This window comes from Perca flavescens, chromosome 17, assembly GCF_004354835.1.
Source record: "Perca flavescens isolate YP-PL-M2 chromosome 17, PFLA_1.0, whole genome shotgun sequence".
Taxonomy (NCBI): Eukaryota; Metazoa; Chordata; class Actinopteri; order Perciformes; family Percidae; genus Perca; species Perca flavescens.
Window position 1 is genome coordinate 7,875,594 of NC_041347.1, and position 19,797 is coordinate 7,895,390.

At 41.6% G+C, this 19,797-nt stretch overlaps 1 protein-coding gene across 1 annotated transcript in view; it reads right to left on the minus strand.

Annotated features, from left to right (window-relative positions):
* Positions 1-229: 229 nt before the first annotated feature.
* gbf1 (golgi brefeldin A resistant guanine nucleotide exchange factor 1) overlaps positions 230-19,797 on the minus strand; it is a 144,273-nt gene continuing 124,705 nt past the window's right edge. The window contains exons 35-41 of the mRNA XM_028604177.1: positions 12,520-12,650; positions 12,236-12,337; positions 8,575-8,688; positions 7,560-7,737; positions 7,243-7,463; positions 3,534-3,544; positions 230-3,446 (exon numbers count right to left, since the gene is read on the minus strand). Coding sequence (XP_028459978.1) covers positions 3,209-3,446; positions 3,534-3,544; positions 7,243-7,463; positions 7,560-7,737; positions 8,575-8,688; positions 12,236-12,337; positions 12,520-12,650 — 995 coding nt within the window. The 3' untranslated portion in view covers positions 230-3,208. The remainder of the gene's footprint in view (positions 3,447-3,533; positions 3,545-7,242; positions 7,464-7,559; positions 7,738-8,574; positions 8,689-12,235; positions 12,338-12,519; positions 12,651-19,797) is intronic.

Genomic DNA, 19,797 nt, shown 5'->3' on the forward strand with positions numbered 1-19,797 from the left:
AGCCAAGTGGAGGAGTCGAGGAGGCAATTTAAGGGAAGTGAGATGTACCTTATGATCATCTCGATCTAAACTCAGTTCCTCAGTTAAAGTTGCTCTCAGAAAGCTTTTACGATCAAACTCTTTCTGGAACTCTTATATCATTTATGAGGACTCCTTGCTTGTGGTAAGATAAGATCTGAATACGGTCTGTATTTCACAGTGTAAAAAACAACACCAACACCAGAATGAGCACTTTCTTTACATTATATTTATTACATAGTAAAAAGTACATTACCTTTTATTTATATATACACATATTCATGTAATTTCCTTTTCAAGCAAGACTCGGCTGCTGATAAGAGTCCCCTACAACAAATTAACAGCTTACAAAATGTCTCATGTTGGTGGCTCTATAAGGCTGCAGTGTTACCTGACTGCCAACTGTACTGCAATGGAAAAGTTCATCTCTTCTTTCCCAACTCAATAAATAACATTTAACATCACTGAGAGAATCCCAGGGCCACACTGAGTGGATGTCAAGCTGTCCACGTCACATATTTGGCATTAACATGATGAATTAGTCTCCATCAGTTTGTCAGGGTCCGTGTTGTTGTACACAAGGCACAATCAGCATGCAAGAACATCAACACATTCTATGGAAGCAAACTGGAGCAGCTCAACCCCTCATTGTGAAATGTAACCGCAACTGAATACATACTTTAGAAACGTTTAATACCGCAGAATTTATAGCACAACAATACTGTACTTTGAAAACTATTGATCTAAATGTATGTGGTCTAAATCCCACTCTGTTAAGTAGATCATAAATGGAAGCCACACCCATACTAACAGGCTGACAAGCTCCATGATGGCTGTGGTGCCACATCAGAAATTAGATTGTAGGTTTTATGTGTTCTATTCATGTTGTTAAAATGTAGTTAGTCAAATGATCTGATGTAAGGGATCAAGTGACGTCAAAAGAAATCGGAATCTAATGGATGTCACAAGTCCGAAGTAGTGACGAGCAGATGCCAACGGGAGAGTTACTGTGTGCACACTACGTTTCAGTCGTTTTAGTTTTTAAATAACTGCTCAAACATCTGCTTTAACTTATTTTCACTTCATCATGAATCTGGGAAAATCCCACATGCTGGTGCACATATATGTTACCACAGTTACCAAATGATATTGCATACAACACAGATCTCAGCAGATGGACTGAAGAGTATACATTTTTAATTCAAATTAAAATCACATGATATACGATCACACAGCCCTGTGGTCCGTTTCGCATTAACGCCACAGACAAACAGGAAGTGGAGCGAGATCCATCCAGGCCAGCACAGACGCACTGAACTACACGCCAAACGCACCAGAGCAAACATCAGCCGGAAACCGAGATGTAGCCCTCTGGGCTGCTCTTCTATGGATGCTTTCTAATGGCTCCACTGGGGATGAATAAAGTTATTTTTAAGTAATAATAAATACGTTTATTTTTATTATACAACTTGAAATAACCTGCAGAAAAAAAAAAGATGGATGTTTTTCAAAGTATTCCAATGCTACAAATTCAGCGGTAGGTATTCAGTAATGATCTCATTTAACAGATGTGTGTGTGATATGAGGAGTTAGCCAGCTGCTCTGGCCCTGGGGATTAATCATGTGTGGACTGTTGCAGCAAGCTACACAAACATGATAACATGACATCAATACTCAACTCTGATTCGTTAGACTTATCATAAACCATAAAAGTCACTATTTGGATCTCTAACTGTCCTCCGTACAGTGGGCCAAGCTCACTGCACACTCCGGTATCTACATGTTGGAATGTCATCTCAGAAGGCTTCATGTGCACACGGTGCCTCTGGATTCAGTGGAAGAGGAATTCATAAGGCGCCCAAAATCAAAGCTTGTTGTTGTCGGGGGGCAAAGAGCTCATGCAGAATTGAAAAGAAATAACTTTCTTGTGTGGATCTTTACTGTAAATCATCTTTAGATTAGCATAAAGCACAGGTGTGTGAGCGAAGCCATGAGGTCAGCCTGGTCGTATCAAGTTCAAATCTATGGGAGGGGGGATGGGGGGGTTGCCAAAACAGAAATACTCTGAAGACCATGTTACCCAAAACTGGTGGTATATCTTCTTCCTTTGTGCCACAGAGATCCATTGTTGGCCAAAACTATTAAAAACACACTGACTCTGCCTTCATCACCATGGACGAACACACACGAACACACACACACACACACACACACACACACACACACACACACACACACACAAACACACACACATATTGGATTTTATTTTGACTCAACCCCACAAATACTAGAGCACCAAATTGTGGTTGAATCCGCTGCTGAAAATAGTCCCCACAAATGCTCTATTTCCTGTTTGAGTAACGTTGGTTAAAAACAACAGTGACCAGTGTTGTAGGAAACAACGGAGCCATTTCAAATAAAAATGAAACTATATTTTTGTGAGGTGTTTTTAAAGTTTTACATCTTCAGTAGGAACCAATGGGCTTGGAGCTGAGAGCCACAGATGGGGTAGTATTGACAGATGGAAGGAACACATTGTTAGCTTTGGGTCTTTTAGGAGATTTTAAGACAATTAGCGCCTGTCTAACACTCCCAGGAATAAAACTGTGGTGGGGAAATATGGAATCAGAGTTTGTATTTTATTTTATTGGTCTAAAACACACTGAATTTAAAAATTCTGGGATCAGCCAATAAAACGCTCACCATGTGTAGTATAACATCTCCCCCCTTCCTCCCTGCCTTCTCTGGCAGATCCAGCCCTTGTTGAAATCTACAGTTTGAGTGGGTTACGCTAAAAATGTCAATTACAACAAGGGCTTAAATATTAAAAGAATAAATCAGATTTTTCCTTTTATGACTTTTATCCTGCATTTTCTGTTCCCAACAATCTGGACATGATGTCCTATTGTCCCCATTTAGTCGTCCATCCACAGGAAGAAGAATATACCAAACACAAAAATAGCACAAAGAATGCAATGTGCACCAGTAATTATTAATTTTTTTCAACAAGGTCAGATGTTTGGGGGGGCAATATTGTGGTATAATTATGGTGTCCCATCTATTTTGTCTTCTTCTACATACAATGTGACATCATTTAAAAACCTGGTGATGCGCTGTTGGAGTTGTAGTAGAAGTCTGTTGGATCCAGTTGTTACGGTGGTCTGAAGGATGACGGGGGCCTCCAGTTCCCTTACTTGACCTGGTCAGAAGGGTTCGTAGCTCTGGGACTGGGCAGTAGCGGCACCGGGGACGTGGCCTCGATCAGGGCGGGGTTCAGGATGATCGGCAGGGACATGGGCGGGACCCCCACCTGCAGGGGGGAGGCCAGGGGCTGCAGGATGAGCGGGGAGGGAGCCTGGGCGGGGGACGTCGTTAGTGGCACGGGCAGGGGGGGGATGGAGGGGGGACTGGAGACGAGCGGTCTGATCCTACAAGACAGAGAAGAGGTTTTAATCCAGTCAGGTATTCCACAGTTGGAGCCATGTCTCCATACAACTCGTCGTGATTAACGATACGATCTGAGTTTCTGCAGGATTCACCAAGTCAAATCAAAGACTTATTCAGACCTTTTTAAGACCATTATGAATCACAACATCAACTGAGCCCTAAATTGTGTTTTTTCAAGCCAAGTATCTCTAAACTTGCATTCCCCATAGCTGAAGAATAAAATCTGTTTTATGTCTGCGGTACAATCTGAACGAGACTCACGCCAATAACACGAAATAAGTTGTATGTTGGTCTCATTTGTAGTTGTACTACAGCGAAATTATATTTGGACTAGCGAGAGAAAGAACAACAACGCCACAGGATAAAAGAAAAAAAAAACAGCATTAGAGGTAGAGATGGCCCGATACCACTTTTTTGCTTCCCGATACAGATTCCGATAACTGAACTTGCGTATCGGCCGATACCAAGTACCGATCCGATACCAGAGTGTCATATATTTCATTATGTTTTAACAGCTGTATACTACCATCTCTGTATGGATGTGATATGATTTCTATCTTTGTTGTCTGTCTGGCTCAGGTTAAACTCTTTGTGAAACATGAACAAACACAAACAATGAATGGCCCAGAACTTTCTTTTATTCTCCAGTTTGACAGCCAGTTATAACGGAAAAAGAACATAAATAAACTACTTTAATGTAGATTTTCTTTAAGGCTAGCCTTAAAGAAAATCTACATTAAAGTAGTTTATTTATGTTATCTGATCGGTGCATAAACTCCAATACTTCCCGATACCAGCGTTTTAGGCAGTATCGGAGCCGATACCGATACCGGTATTGGAACATCTCTAATTAGAGGCGTTGCATGGACGTAGGAAAATGAAATTTAAACCACCCATTTAAACTCTCCACTGGTTTACAGATTCATCTCTGCATGTATCATAGCAACGCTTCATATATCCGCAGCGTGCTGGTTTGGAGTTATTTCCTCTCATGCAGGCGCAGAACGTACCTGCTAGGTGGCCGTTGGCTGTAGTCTTTGGGTGGTCGGGTTGGTGTGTCACCACTTTTGGCTGTTAACTTAGCTCTGCTGTTAACCCTCATGCCTTTCTCGGTCATTTTTGTCAAGTTTTCTCAAGTTTTTTTTTCATTTTGTGATCATTTTTGCTGTGTTTGTAGGAACCTTTCTTTTCAGTCAAATTTTTTAAATCCAGTGTTTTTTAATTCTTACATGTCTTTTATACTTAAATGATTCATTTTGTACCCTCTGGACACCTTATTATATATAACACTCGTTATTAAATCATCATATATCAATATTTTTTTTCAGTTTTTTTCCATAAATCACTTAAACAACTTCTAATTTAATCAAAACCAACAAACATTCAATCATTTTCAGGATTTTAACCCTTTAAATGCCAGTTTATGTATTTGAAGTATGTCACTACTTATATATAAAAAAAAAAAGCTTTGGTGGTGATTAGAGGCTTGGATATGTCAAAGATAAGCAACAAAACTGATTTGATTGCATTAGTATTTTTTATGTAGTTCCAGATACTCCCTTTGGACACCTTCGAGGCAAAAATGGCCCCATTGACTTCCATTATAACCACATGTTTTGATCTCACTGCCTTTACAGTATAAAACCATGCATTCTGTAATGTCAGCATTTCATTTTGAACAAAAGTGATCATATTTGACATTTTAACAGTATTTCACCAGATTCAACCATTTTGCCCTTGTAGGCCGATGCATGAAATCATTGTATTTTTTCCAGTTATATTATGGAGCTGTGTGTGTGTGTGTGTGTGTGTGTGTGTGTGTGTGTGTGTATATATGTATGTGTGGGTGGGTGGGTGTGTGTGTGTGTGTGTGTGTGTGTGTGTATAAGTGTGTGTGTGTGTGTGTGCGTGCGTGCGTGCGTGTCTGTTTGTGAGAGAGAGTTTGTGTAAATCTGTTAACAAATAATGATAATTTTAGTGGTGAAAAGGTCCAAAGGGGAATCCACCCGGAGCCTGTAGGATGTCCATAGTGGGAGACCAGTCTTCAGGGCCACCATGTCCCACAAACCATTTGAAATGATAAGCACCAGTTTACAGCACATGCAGGAGACAATGTTTTTATTCAAGCACGTCTTCAAAGACACATGAAATGCATCCTTCAAAAGATGTGCTTTTTTCACCCTTTTTCATGATCAGTGCTTGTTTACAAACTCTCACACACACACACACACACACACACACACACACACACACACACACACACACACACACACACACACACACACACACACACACACACACACACACACAGCTCCATAATATAACTGGCAAAAATACAATGATTTCATGCATCGGCCTACAAGGGCAAAATGGTTGAATCTGGTGAAATACTGTAAACATGTAAAATATGATCACTTTTGTTCAAAATGAAATGCTGACATTACAGAATGCATGGTTTTATACTGTAAAGGCAGTGAGATCAAAACATGTGGTTATAATGGAAGTCAATGGGGCCATTTTTGCCTCGAAGGTGTCCAAAGGGAGTATCTGGAACTACATAAAAAATACTAATGCAATCAAATCAGTTTTGTTGCTTATCTTTGACATATCCAAGCCTCTAATCACCACCAAAGCCCCATTCCCCTATGATTTATTTTATGGAAAATAATTAATGTTTTGTTGGGTTTTTCATAAATAATTGTTACTTCAAAGATTTAAAAATGGCATTTAAAGGGTTAAAATCCAGAAAATTATTACATGTTTGGTAGTTTTGAGCAATTTAAAAGTTGTTTAAGTGATTTATGAAAAAAAAGCAGAAAAAAATATTGATATATGATGATTTAGTATCAGTTTTTTGGACATATACATTTTTGCCTCGAAGGTGTCCAAAGGGAGTATCTGGAACTACATAAAAAGTACTAATGCAATCAAATTAATTTGTTTCATAATCTTTGACATATCCAAGCCTCTAATCACCACCAAAGCCCCATTCCCCTACAATTTATTTTATGGAAAATAATTAATGTTCTGTTGGGTTTTTCATAAAAAATAATTGCTTTAAAGAATTAAACTGGCATTTAAAGGGTTAAAATCCTAAAAACCTATTGAATATGTGGTAGTTTTGAGCAATTTAGAAGTTGTTTAAGTGATTTATGAAAGAAAAGCAGAAAAAAATATTGATATATGATGATTCAATAACAGTTTTTTTAGACATGTACATTTTTGCCTCGAAGGTGTCCAAAGGGAGTATCTGGCACTATGTAAAAAATACTAATGCAATCAAATCAGTTTTGTTGCTTATCTTTGACATATCCAAGCCTCTAATCACCACCAAAGCCCCATCTACATATTATTCATTATATGGGGAAAAAAATATTTTTTTGTGTTTTTTTGTAATAAAAAATGAAATACTTCAAATAAATAAACTGGCATTTAAAGGGTTAAAATCCTGAAAATTATTGAATGTTTGGTGGTTTTGATTAGGTTAGAAGTTGTTTAAGTGATTTATGAAAAAAAACTGACAAAAAATATTGATATATGATGATTTAATAGCAGTTTTTGTGTGCGTGGACATTTTTGCCACGAAGGTGTCGAGAGTATGTTTTTTTAAGGAGGGTTAACTAACTTGATATAAATAGCACCAGGCAGTAGGGTGAATCACCATTTTTGTTAAACCATGTTTTGTCCTGTTTTTCTTTAGTTTAGGGAGTTTGGTGTGGTAAATGTATTTTGGTTTGTCCCTTTGTTAGGTAATGAATTCGACTAACTGTAATTAACATTTCTCTGGGTGTGTAGCAGCAAACCTGCAGTGTTTCCGTTGGCACTGGCTGGTTGGGGCTCCTGGGGGGATGCTGGCCTGCTGGGGGTCTGTGTCTCTGCCGGGGGGGCTGGGACTGGGGAGGGCGGCTGGACAGGTGGTGGAGACACCTGAGGGGATGAAGGCTGGCCTGCTGAGGGTGGCGGTTGCACGGGTTCTGCTGCAGGACTGGGTACTGGATCTAAAAGCGAAGGTGATTCAGGAGAAACATCAGCATCGAGGCATTACATCAAAGCGTTGACAGAGGTGTGACAGCTGAAAGCTCCCGGCTGTGTACCTGCTATCACAGTCTGTTTGAAGAGCTCCTCCCTCAGGTGAGGCAGGAAGCAGACGATTCGCTCCCAGGTGATTTCCCACAGGTCCGAGTATCCTGTCCTGGAGTCAGCGCTGTGGAAGATCCCTGCTGTGTCCATCACCAGCAGCATGTTCTTCAGAGACTCAGGGATTGCCTCCAACTACACAAACAAATGCAGGTAATATATACAGTATTTATGTATATAACCAATATATGTAATTATAATATAATGATATATATAAATAATTCACAGGCTGCCAAAACCCTTTCAGCTACTGGATTGTTTTAAAGGGGTTTCTCTATACTTCCAACACTCTTTCAGTGTAAATGAACACAGAAGTTAAAGAAGAATGTATCTAGACTGATGACAGACTATATCATGAGTTAATGATGAGTTTGTAAGGCTGATACCAAGAGTTTAACATCAACAGTCCACAAAAGACAAAACACTGGAACATGGAAGTATTCCGATGAACTGCTGCTGCAATATTTATATATACTTTCCACATATTTCCACCATACCTGAATCTATCCTACATCCTGGACTATACACCTGTCCTCTGCACACTCTATACATCCTCAACTTTGGCACACCCCTCAACATTTTTGCATTAGATAGAAAGATAAATAGATAGATAGACTTTATTAATCCCAAACTGGGAAATTACTGTGTTACAGCAGCAACTTACGGACATAAAATAAGATAACAAAAGATCCAAATAACACCTACTGAAAAAAAATACTTTGAAGAATGAAAAGAATGTACATGTATATACAAGTGTAGAATAAAATGTACAGCCTACATACATAGTATATATAACACAATAAAATATGTGTAATATTAAATGAGTGAATGAAGTAACCAGTGTGCAAGTAGCATAATAGTGCAATATTGTAATGTGTTAGGCAATGAGATAGTTATCTAATACATGTCTAATATATGGGTTAGCTGTAATTCCATCCCAATACTGCATGTTAGAATAAGCCCTATCCTCACCAGTAAGTCACTGGATCCTGCGTGCATGTACTTGTCCATGAAATCCAGAATGGTGAGCCAAAGGGCAGCAAAGGTTGGCAGGGACAGCAGAGGAGAGAGGTGCTGCAGGAAAACCTGGACCAGTGGAAACAATCACACATCAGCCACAGCTGCTGCCAGCAATTATGAGGAGCTTTTACATGTTCATTAAACCATTTCATTTTTCATCTGGTGATCATAAATGACCTGTAACAGCAAACAAGACTAACAGTGAAAAGAACGCTAGTTTATTAATGCCTTTGCCTGGTCCGATTTTCACAAAGTGATTTATGGCAGGTAGACAGCGCTATAGTCACAGATTTTGGTGTAACACCAGAAAAGCCTGCGTTAGTGAGTATCCAGCCAGGTAAAAGGTAGCAGGAGATTTCTTTCTATAGGCCTAATTGTTTTTTAATGTTATTTGAGAAGTTATCTGCTGTAGTTATGGCTGATCCTGACCATCACAGGAAAGAAGGAATTTAAACATAGAACAACTAAAAGAGAAAGATTGTAAATGATTCCAAACTGACACCGAATTGGCCCTCAGGTATTGTAAAATAACTTTACAATGGGCGATGTGGTTGTAGTCAGTACCCTATATGAAATTACGCCCCCCTTCCATTTAGCGCCCGGTTTAGTCCGTGATTGTGTCGGCCTATTTTCTTTTTGTCCCCCTGTACCTGTGTAAACAGTCCTTGGAAGCTCATAAATGCGCTATATTGATCTAAGTTATTATTACGTTGGTTGCTACAACAATCTCTTAATGCTTTACAGTGACAATGATACTGGTTTATCTCACAGACATCCAGAGTAGGGCTGCACCGATCCGATCTTTGGATCGAGTATCGGCCCGATATTGACAAAACAGCTGGATCGGTGGATCCAGTTTTTTCATTTTTCACTCAGCAGCAGCACCGGGACCCCTGTTAACTGCGTACCCTTCTCACTCATGGTAGTAACTTTATAACACAACAATTAATAACCCACAACTAACTCTCTTTAAAAGGATAAAACACCAAAGCATATAACAATTTGAGACTTAAACAGTTTCTAACACTAATAATTTTACATTTACAAATGTAGCTACACCGCCGAATGGCATGCTGGGTAAAATTACAGCTGCTAGCATAGCTAGCCAGGTAGCATAACAGTCTGTTAAGCTGGGAGAGGCTCCGGTCGCTACTGCACTTTCAAGAACCGAGAAGAAAGTTAGCTAGAGGATGAAGAAAGACCGGAGATACACCAGAACAACGTGTGCTCAAGAGAGGAGCCGTCTGTTGTTCCGAAGTCTTTTGTTTCTAACAAATCGGACATAATTTAGCCGCTGTTGTTGTCCGTCGCTCTAACGTTACTCGGCCGTATTAACGTTACTGTGATAACGTTAAAGACGTGTCACTTCAAGCATGCAGCGGAGCAACATTATGAACGCAATCCACCTCCGGTCCCGCTACAGACCGTTGATAAAGACGGGTTCAGAGCAATGATTAAAACTCTGGATTTAAGATGTCTCGCCTCGCTGAAATACGTCCTCCAACATGCTGACGTTATTCAAACAGCGAAGGAGGCTGACAGCGGAGCTACGTTCACTCGCCCACTACAACCACACTACAACCTAACTTACCTGTGGCCAAGGTAGTGGTTATACAACTAGCTTACAACTATTTTGTTTTGAAAGGGAAACAATGTTAATGCTGTTTGTATGTGTATTCATTCGATTTGAGTTTATTTTACTACTTTGCAGTTTGCACAATACAAATAGTTTAGCTTCTGTAACTGTTTGATGGATTCTTCTTCATATAAAGTTATTGTATAATCGTCGTGGAGCCAAACCCTTTAGTAATAAAAGCTTTTAGTAAACATGACATAACATGTTTTTGAGATATTCTATGTACTCCTGACAGTAGAATAAGCCATTATAAACCTATATAAAGGTGGCCCATTATTATTTATTTAAATTTATTTTAAGAAGTTTGATTACATTATATTTTCGATTTGAATGCACAGTTGTTTTTTAAATAACAAATAAATAAGAATTCAATGCATTACATCTATGTTATTTTGTCTTAGTTAGGAAAGTAATGTTTAGTTAGGAAGGTCTGGTGCCTTTAGTCTCTTCCATATGGTGGATGGAAGGTATAAGGTGGAAGGTATAGAGTTTATTATTAATTCAGCAACGGTATCGGATCGGTATCGGGTATCGACAGATACACAAAGCCCTGGCATCGGTATCGGGAATGAAAAAGTCGGATCGGTGCATCCCTAATCCAGAGTAGGCTGATTTACCGTATGCAACACTTGAAATGCAACGATACACCTGGAACTTATTCTCTTATTGTAAATGAATGATTTCCTGTCTGAGAAAAACATTCATCATGACTACATGACCTCCCCTGAACGCTTACACAGTAATGTACAGTGGGAAATACAGCACCGTAAAGAAAAGAGCTTTATGACAGCAGGTGTGGTAAAAACACTACCACTAATAAAGCCGGCTTGATGTTTCTTCATGTAAAAATCAGGGGAATTGAAACTCCATAGAAAATGAAAATGGTTGGCATTTCATATAGAAGATCATTAATCAGAATCAGATCAAAGAACAGATTATAAGTGTGTTTTCTTGATTTGCTCGCGGAAAGAATGGACAAGAGGCTGAAACAATCGTACGGAAGGGGAGCTGTATGAACAGCATTTAGACACCACCGCTTACTATCCCTGTAGAATACATGTAATAGGTTTCCACCTAGTCTTGCTGGGGGTCCAATAGCTACATACCCAACATCACACAACACAGCAAAGCAAAGGACCCTTTCTGGGGTCCAGGGTTAACGTTTTGGTCATTGTTCCAATTGTCTACCATAAAGTTTGGTTTTCCACCTTTATTGCTAAGATGTAAGGTTTCAATGAGGCATACTGCAATACAAGGACAGACTTGAAAAATGTCTTGGTATACTATTAGACTATTAGTTATATTATACTGTATATAATTCATATTCATAATAATATTATTTGTATTATTGTTAAAAGCTATTGGCCAAACTGCCTATTGTAAATGTTCATTCGATTTAGAGTGCAGCAGTGCTGCTGTGGCTTACAGTCTGAAAGGCCCTTGATGCGGAGTTTTGTTTTGTTGTTATTTTAAATTTTTGCTATGTAAAATAGCCGTTATATTTCGCTCGTAAATTAATTTTAAAAAGTCTCTCATCTCCTCTTTGGTCAACTTATATCTGTCTTTGTTGACACCCACCATGTCTACAAAGAAAGCAGAATACGTGGCGGAAATGATCTAAAACCTCTTTGTTGTATGGCTGGTTGCAACCATAAAATGATTTTAAACATAATTGCAATTCATTATTTATTCGGCAAATAACGTTTCCATCAGCGTTTATCACATAAGCCGTTTACTGATTAAGAGAAAATCTGTTGAGATCAAAAATATAAACTCTGTGTCGATATTCAACCGAATTTTACTGTTTCCATGAGGCCTTTTTCATTCAATATTACTTAATTTGCATAAAAACGTGTGGATGGAAACATGGCTAGTGACAGACATCCAAATCATCTGCTCATGTGAAACCATGCGCTGCTTGTTGTTAGGGTGTGCTGCTTGTTGTTAGGGTGTGCTGCAGTGTGTGTTGCTTTGAACCTTTGAGAGGAGTGTGCAGGCTCTCATCCTGGTCTCCTCCATACCGCCCACATCTGCTGGGCTGATGTTGTCAAGCAGCTTAGTCAGCAGGGGGAAAAGCACCTGCGCGCACACGCACACACACGCACACCCGCACATTCAGGAAGTGCAAATGAACAGTGCAAAGAAAGGGACTGCAGAAGACTAAATGAGTTGGTTTATAATATCCAACGTCAGCTCTGTATAATATATTAATCAGATAAGAAGATTTGATAGTCAGTGCAGACATGTAGCTTCTTTCTTACCTTATTGAAGCAGGACTCCCACTCAGTTGCATCGAGTGTCTGCAGATCATGGACCAGCAGTGCCCTCTGGAGGTAGGTGAGGGCCTGCATACGAACCTGTCGCCTGGCATCACAGCACAGCCACGCAATGCCTGGGGTGGGCAACCATATAACACACATGAGCCATAGTGGAGTTCAAACTGACCTACAGCCTGTTTATTCAACCCGGATGAACTAAAAAACCTGCCAAATAAGCATGTTATTTTACACCTTTTATCAATCTCTCTCGTTCTCCTCAAAACCACTTTGAGAACTTCTTTGTCCCCCTGTCCACCAAAGCCCTGAATGGCAAGACAGCCAGAGCCTAAGCCCTGACAATGCTGTTTTTTTTAATCTTAAACACACACACAGTTAAATTTTTGCTTTTTATCATGACTATTATGTTGATGAGGCTGCTTACTCTTACAGCACATATTATGTACACTATTATAACGACTACTATGTGTTGTACAATGGGCAGTCTGCAATTTTGTTGGCTAGTGGCAGTTAATGCATGCAACATGAGTATGTCCATGCGAAGTGATGACAGTCTGTGTATATGTATGTATGAATGTACAGTACTGTGCAAAAGTTTTAGGCAGGTATGAAAAAATGCTGTAAACTAAGAATGCTTTAAAAAATGGAAGTGTTAATAGTTTATTTTCATCAATTAACAAAATGCAGTGAATGAACAGAAGAGAAATCTAAATCAAATCAATATTTGGTGTGACCACCCTTTGCCTTCAATTCTTCTAGGTACACTTGCACACAGTTTTTGAAGGAACTCGGCTTGTAGGTTGTTCCAAACATCTTGGAGAACTAACCACAGATCTTCTGTGGATGTAGGCATCCTCAAATCCTTTGGTCTCTTCATGTGATCCCAGACAGACTGGATAATGCTGAAATCAGTGCTCTATGGGGGCCATGCCCTCACTTCCAGGACTTCTTGTTCTTCTTGACGCTGAGGATAGTTCTTAATGACCTTGGCTGTATGTTTGGGGTTGTCCTGCTGCAGAATAAATTTGGGGCCAGTCATACACCTCCCTGATGGTATTGCATGATGGATAAGTATCTGCCTGTATTTTTTAGCATCGAGGACACCATTAATCCTGACCAAATCTCCAACTCCATTTGTAGAAATGCAGCCCCAAACTTGCAAGGAACCTCCACCATGCTCCACTGTTGCCTGCAGACACTCATTATTGTACCGCTCTCCAGCCCTTCGGCCAACAACCGGCCTTCTGCTACAGCCAAATATTTAAAATTTTGACTCATCAGTCCAGAGCACCTGCTGCCATTTTTCTACTCCCCAGTTCCTATGTTTTCGTGTATAGTTGAGTCGCTTGGCCTTGTTTCCATGTCGGAGATATGGCTTTTTGGCTGCAACTCTTCCATGAAGACCACTTCTGGCCAGACTTCTCCAGACAGTAGATGGGGGTTTCTGCCAGTTCTGACCTGATGGCACTGCTGGACATTTTCCCATTTCAAAGGGAAATAAGCTTGATGTGTTTTTCATCTGCTGCACTAAGTTTCCTTGGCTGACCACTGCGTCTACAATCCTCAACGTTGCCCGTTTCTTTGTGCTTTTTCGAAAGAGCTTGAACAGCACATCTTGAAACACATCATTCTTCGTTGTGAAGAAGAACATTGTTTATGAACGTGCACGATTTAATATGCGCAAGCAAGAAGCAAATGAGAACGTAGATGCATTCGTTACTGCTCTGTATGCCTTAGCAGAGCACTGCAATTATGGGACGCTGCATGATGAGCTAATTAGAGACAGGATAGTGGTCGGGCTGACTGATACGCGTCTCTCTGAACGTATGCAGATGGAAGAAGACCTGGACCTGGAGAAAGCCATTAACATGGCAAGACAATCGGAAGAGATCAAAAAGCAGCAAAACACACTGAGTAGTGAAGTCAGCGGTGTAAAGCAAACGGATGCCAGCTCTGTGGACGGAGTGTTTAAAGGCAGACCGCACAAGGAAAAGGCTAAATTCAAACCCAAAAGCTATGGAGCAATGCCACACAACGGGTCAGAGCAAAACCCCAAAACGCTCTCAGTCCTACAAATGTGGAGGCACTGATCACCCCAAGCAGGAGTGTCCTGCTAACAATGCTAAGTGTCGTTCTTGTGGGAAAATGGGTCACTACCAGCGCCTGTGCCTTGCAGGTAAAGTTGTGCACAGTATCGAAAAGGAAGAAGGGAGTGAAGGCTTCTTTCTCAGTTCTGTGTCCTCTGATAATGATCCATGGATGGTTGAGATAGACATAAAGGACAACATTATCTCATTCAAACTTGACTCCGGTGCAGATGTCACCGTCATCTCACAGACTGATTTTAATGACATTTTTTCAGACACACAACAGCCAGTTCTTCAGAGAGCAGAGAAACCTCTGTATGGTCCAGGAAGGAATCCACTGGACGTGGCAGCACACTGCTGCTAAGGAGAGGAGCCAGGCAGACTATGGAGAAAGTCTATGTGGTCAAAAATCTGAGCACACCCTTGCTCGGGAAGCCAGCCATTGTAGCCCTTGGTTTACTCATCCGTGTGGACAACATAGAGACCATAAAGGCATGCTACCCTAAACTTTACAGTGGTCTGGGTGTGATACAACAACCATATGCCATAAAGCTTACTCGTTCTCCAGGTGGCAGGGCACTGAGAGCTTTGCCACAATGACGCCTGTTGTAGTTTTCAGCATCGGACCTCTTCTTCTCTCCGTCACCCGAAGCGAAAGCATTTCCGTCAGGAAGCACAGGGTCCAGCTGAGAGGGAAGGATTGGCACCGTGGTGCGAAGACGTCGCCCCATAAGAAGCTGAGCTGGGCTGTATCCGCTCTGGAGGGGTGTGGCTCTGTAGGAGTGTAAAGCCAGATAGGGGTCAGCTGCCTTTTTCAGAAGGTTTTTAACAGTCTGGACGGCCCGCTCTGCTTCACCATTACTCTGTGGAAACCTCGGGCTGCTGGTGACATGTCTGAAACCATACGAGGCTGCAAAAGAAGCAAAGGCTTGTCCAGAAAACTGTGCCCCGTTATCAGACATTAAAGTCTCAGGAACCCCATGCCTGGCAAAAATCGACTTGAGATGGACAATAACGTCCGTGGACTTGGTGTGAGATAACTGTGCGATCTCGATGTACTTGGAGAAATAATCGACTACAAGCAGGTACGTTTTGCTCTCCAGGAAAAACAGGTCTGCCCCCACCTTTTGCCATGGTCTTTCTGGGCATTCTGATGGCATGAGAGGCTTCCTGTGATTTCTTCGCTCTTTAATGCATGCTCTGCAGTTGAGCACCATTTCATTCACTTGTTGACTGAGTCCAGGCCACCACACAGACTGACGAGCACGGCTTCTGCACTTCTCCACTCCCTGGTGTCCCTCATGCAGTTTTGCTAGCACGTCGTTCCGCATCGCAGCCGGTATGACAAGCCGTTTATCTTTCAGCAGTAGGCCGTCTTTCACTGTAGGCGTAGCTCGCTCTGGCCAGTAGCTTTTTAGCACAGGTTCCTGTTTCGCATGTGATGGCCAACCCTCTAGGTGCTCCTTAAAATTATCAATGTAAGTGAGACTTGCAGGTAGACTTTCCATGACATAATCTATATAGATGTTGGTGCTTTCCATTAGGCCGTGTTCTTCTGTAGTCATGTGCGATGTCACAGGTGAGCGTGACAACGTGTCTGCCGTCCAAAGTGACTTTCCAGGCACGTGCACCATGGAGTAAGAGTAACGCATCAGCCTCATCCTGAAGCGCTGGATTCTCGGCGGCAGCAGATCCAGTGCTTGGGCACCAAGTAGGCTGAGAACAGGTTTGTGATCAGTTTCCAGGCAAAACTGTTTCCCTATGAGGAAATCCCTGAACCGTTCACAGGCCCACGTGAGGCCCAGGGCCTCCTTTCCCACTTGTGCATATCTCTGCTCAGTTGGAGTAAGTGACCGTGACGCATAGGCTACGGGCTTCCATTCTCCCTCCCACTCCTGGAGAAGAACACCGCCCAGCCCATACGACGATGCATCGGCTGACACCTTGGTGTCCCTGCTTGGGTCATACATAGCGAGGACAGGGGGAGAAGACAGGGCCCTCTTCAGTGAGTTGAACGCTGTTGCTTGAGCCACATCCCAGACCCAACAGTTCTTTTTAGAGAGGAGGTCACGGAGTGGTTTGTCTTTATCCGTCAGTTGGGGAATTAACTTTCCCAGCTGATTGACCGTGCCGAGAAAACTCCTCAAACACTCAACTCCAAGGTCCTACTTAGTGGATCTACCTCAGGGTGTGGTGAGACGCAACCGCCATCACCTGATACCCTTACACACACCTACACGTGACAGAGGTTCTCCAACGCAAGTGCCAGAGCCAAATCCTGGCCAGGTCTCCTTGACACCTGCTGTGACACCTGAAAGTTCACCTGCAGGAACTCACACGCTCAGGACTAGATCGGGTAGAGCCATAGTTCCACCTGGACGACTCAACCTGTGAACTATGAATCAAAACAAAAGAGTTGACTGCTATAGCTAAATTTAAGGAAAGTATTCCTACAGCATTCCAGTCTATGTCGTGCCTTAACATAACAGAGGACCTCTATGTTAACCTCAGTCCCTCTCAAATTGATACATTTGTAGACGGTGCTACGACTTGCCTACGGACGACCTTAGATTCTGTCGCTCCTCTCATAAAGAAGACGATAAAGCAAAGGAAAATAGCTCCTTGGTATAACTCCCAAACTCGCGAATTAAAACAAATCTCACGAAACCTTGAAAGTAAGTGGTGCTCCACCAAAGTGGAAGAATCCTGTTTGGAATGGCAAGAAAGTCTCAAAACCTATAGGAAGGCCCTAAGAAAAGCCAGATCAGACTATTACTCATCATTGATAGAAGAAAACAAGAACAACCCAAGGTTTCTTTTCAGCACTGTAGCCAAGCTGACAGATAGTCACAGCTCAACTGAGCCATCTCTTCCTGTAGCTCTGAGTAGTGATGACTTCATCCATCCATCCATCTTCGTCCGCTTATCCGGTGTCGGGTCGCGGGGGGAGCAGCTCCAGCAGGGGACCCCAAACTTCCCTTTCCCGAGCAACATTAACCAGCTCCGACTGGGGATCCTGGCGTTCCCAGGCCAGGTTGGAGATATAATCCCTCCACCTAGTCCTGGGTCTTCCCCGAGGCCTCCTCCCAGCTGGACGTGCCTGGAACACCTCCCTAGGGAGGCGCCCAGGGGGCATCCTTACCAGATGCCCGAACCACCTCAACTGGCTCCTTTCGACGCAAAGGAGCAGCGGCTCTACTCCGAGCTCCTCACGGATGACTGAGCTTCTCACCCTATCTCTAAGGGAGACGCCAGCCACCCTCCTGAGGAAACCCATTTCGGCCGCTTGTACCCTGGATGACTTCATGAGCTTCTTTAATGATAAAATTATAACAATTAGAGATAAAATTCATCATCTTTTGCCCTCAACTTCTAACGGTTCATCTTTAAATGCAGGACCGCTAGAAAGAACGACGAGTCCCGACATATACTTAGACTGTTTTTATCCTATAGACCTTCAACACTTAATGTTAAAGATATCCTCAGCTAAGCCGTCTACCTGTCTCTTAGACCCCATCCCAACGAGGCTACTCAAAGAAGCGTTAACCGTGGTAAACACTTCATTACTAGATATGATCAACATGTCCTTGCTAACAGGTTATGTACCGCAGTCATTTAAAATTGCTGTGATAAAACCTCTTCTGAAAAAACCCACCCTAGATCCTGAGGTCTTAGCAAACTATAGACCTATATCTTACCTTCCCTTTCTATCCAAGATCCTTGAGAAGGTGGTTGCTAATCAGTTATGTGATTTTCTACATAGCAACAGCTTATTTGATGATTTTCAATCAGGATTTAGAAAGAATCACAGCACGGAGACGGCACTGGTGAAAATTACTAACGACCTTCTAACTGCTGCAGACAAAGGATTTGTCTCCATTCTTGTTCTACTAGATCTTAGTGCTGCATTTGACACTATTAACCATACCATCCTGTTACAGAGACTGGAACACTTAGTTGGCATTAAAGGAATCGCACTAAGCTGGTTTAAGTCCTATTTCTCTGAACGATCCCAATTTGTTAATGTTAATGATAAACCCTCCAAGCACGCTAAAGTTAGCCATGGCGTTCCTCTAGGCTCAGTGCTTGGACCAATTCTATTTTCCTTATATACAGTGGGGGAAATAAGTATTTGACCCCTTGCTGATTTTGCAGGTTTGCCCACTTACAAAGAATGCAAAAATCTACAATTTTAATCATATGTACATTCTAACAGTGAAAGACAGAATCCCAAAGAAAATTCCAGAAAATCACATCATATGAATTTATTAAAATTGATAACCATCTGATGAGGAAAAACAAGTATTTGACCCCCTGGACAAACAGCAAGTATTCTGGCTCCTACAAGCCAGTTAGTCTTTCTTTAAGACACAGCCCCAATCCGAACCAATTATCTACATCAAATACACCTGCCTCACCTCGTTACCTGTATAAAAGACACCTGTCAACACCCAAACAACCAGCATCCAACATCACCACCATGGGCAAGACCAAAGAGCTTTCTACGGACATCAGGGACAAGATTGTTGATCTTTGGATGGAGCTTAAAATTCGAGTTGCCAGGCGACAACCTCGGAACCTGAATGATTTGGAGGCTGTCTGCAGGGAGGAGTGGGCCAACATCCCTGCCGAAATGTGCACAAACCTTGTCACCAACTGTAAAAACCGTTTGACATCTGTGCTGGCCAATAATGGCTTTTCTACAAAATATTAACATGCTGTTTGTCCAGGGGGTCAAATACTTGTTTTTCCTCATCAGATGGTTATCAATTTTAATAAATTCATATGATGCGATTTTCTGGAATTTTCTTTGGGATTCTGTCTTTCACTGTTAGAATGTACATATGATTAAAATTGTAGATTTTTGCATTCTTTGTAAGTGGGCAAACCTGCAAAATCAGCAAGGGGTCAAATACTTATTTCCCCCACTGTATGCTTCCTCTAGGTAATATTATTAGGAAACACTCCATTAACTATCACTGTTACGCAGACGATACCCAATTATATCTGTCAATTAAGCCAGATGAAAGTGGTCAGTTAGCAAGACTTCAAACGTGTATTGAGGATATAAAATCCTGGATGACCCACAATTTCCTGATGTTAAACTCAGACAAAACTGAAGTTATTGTGATAGGACCAACGCACCTTCGTTTTCGAAAGATATAGTTACTCTGGA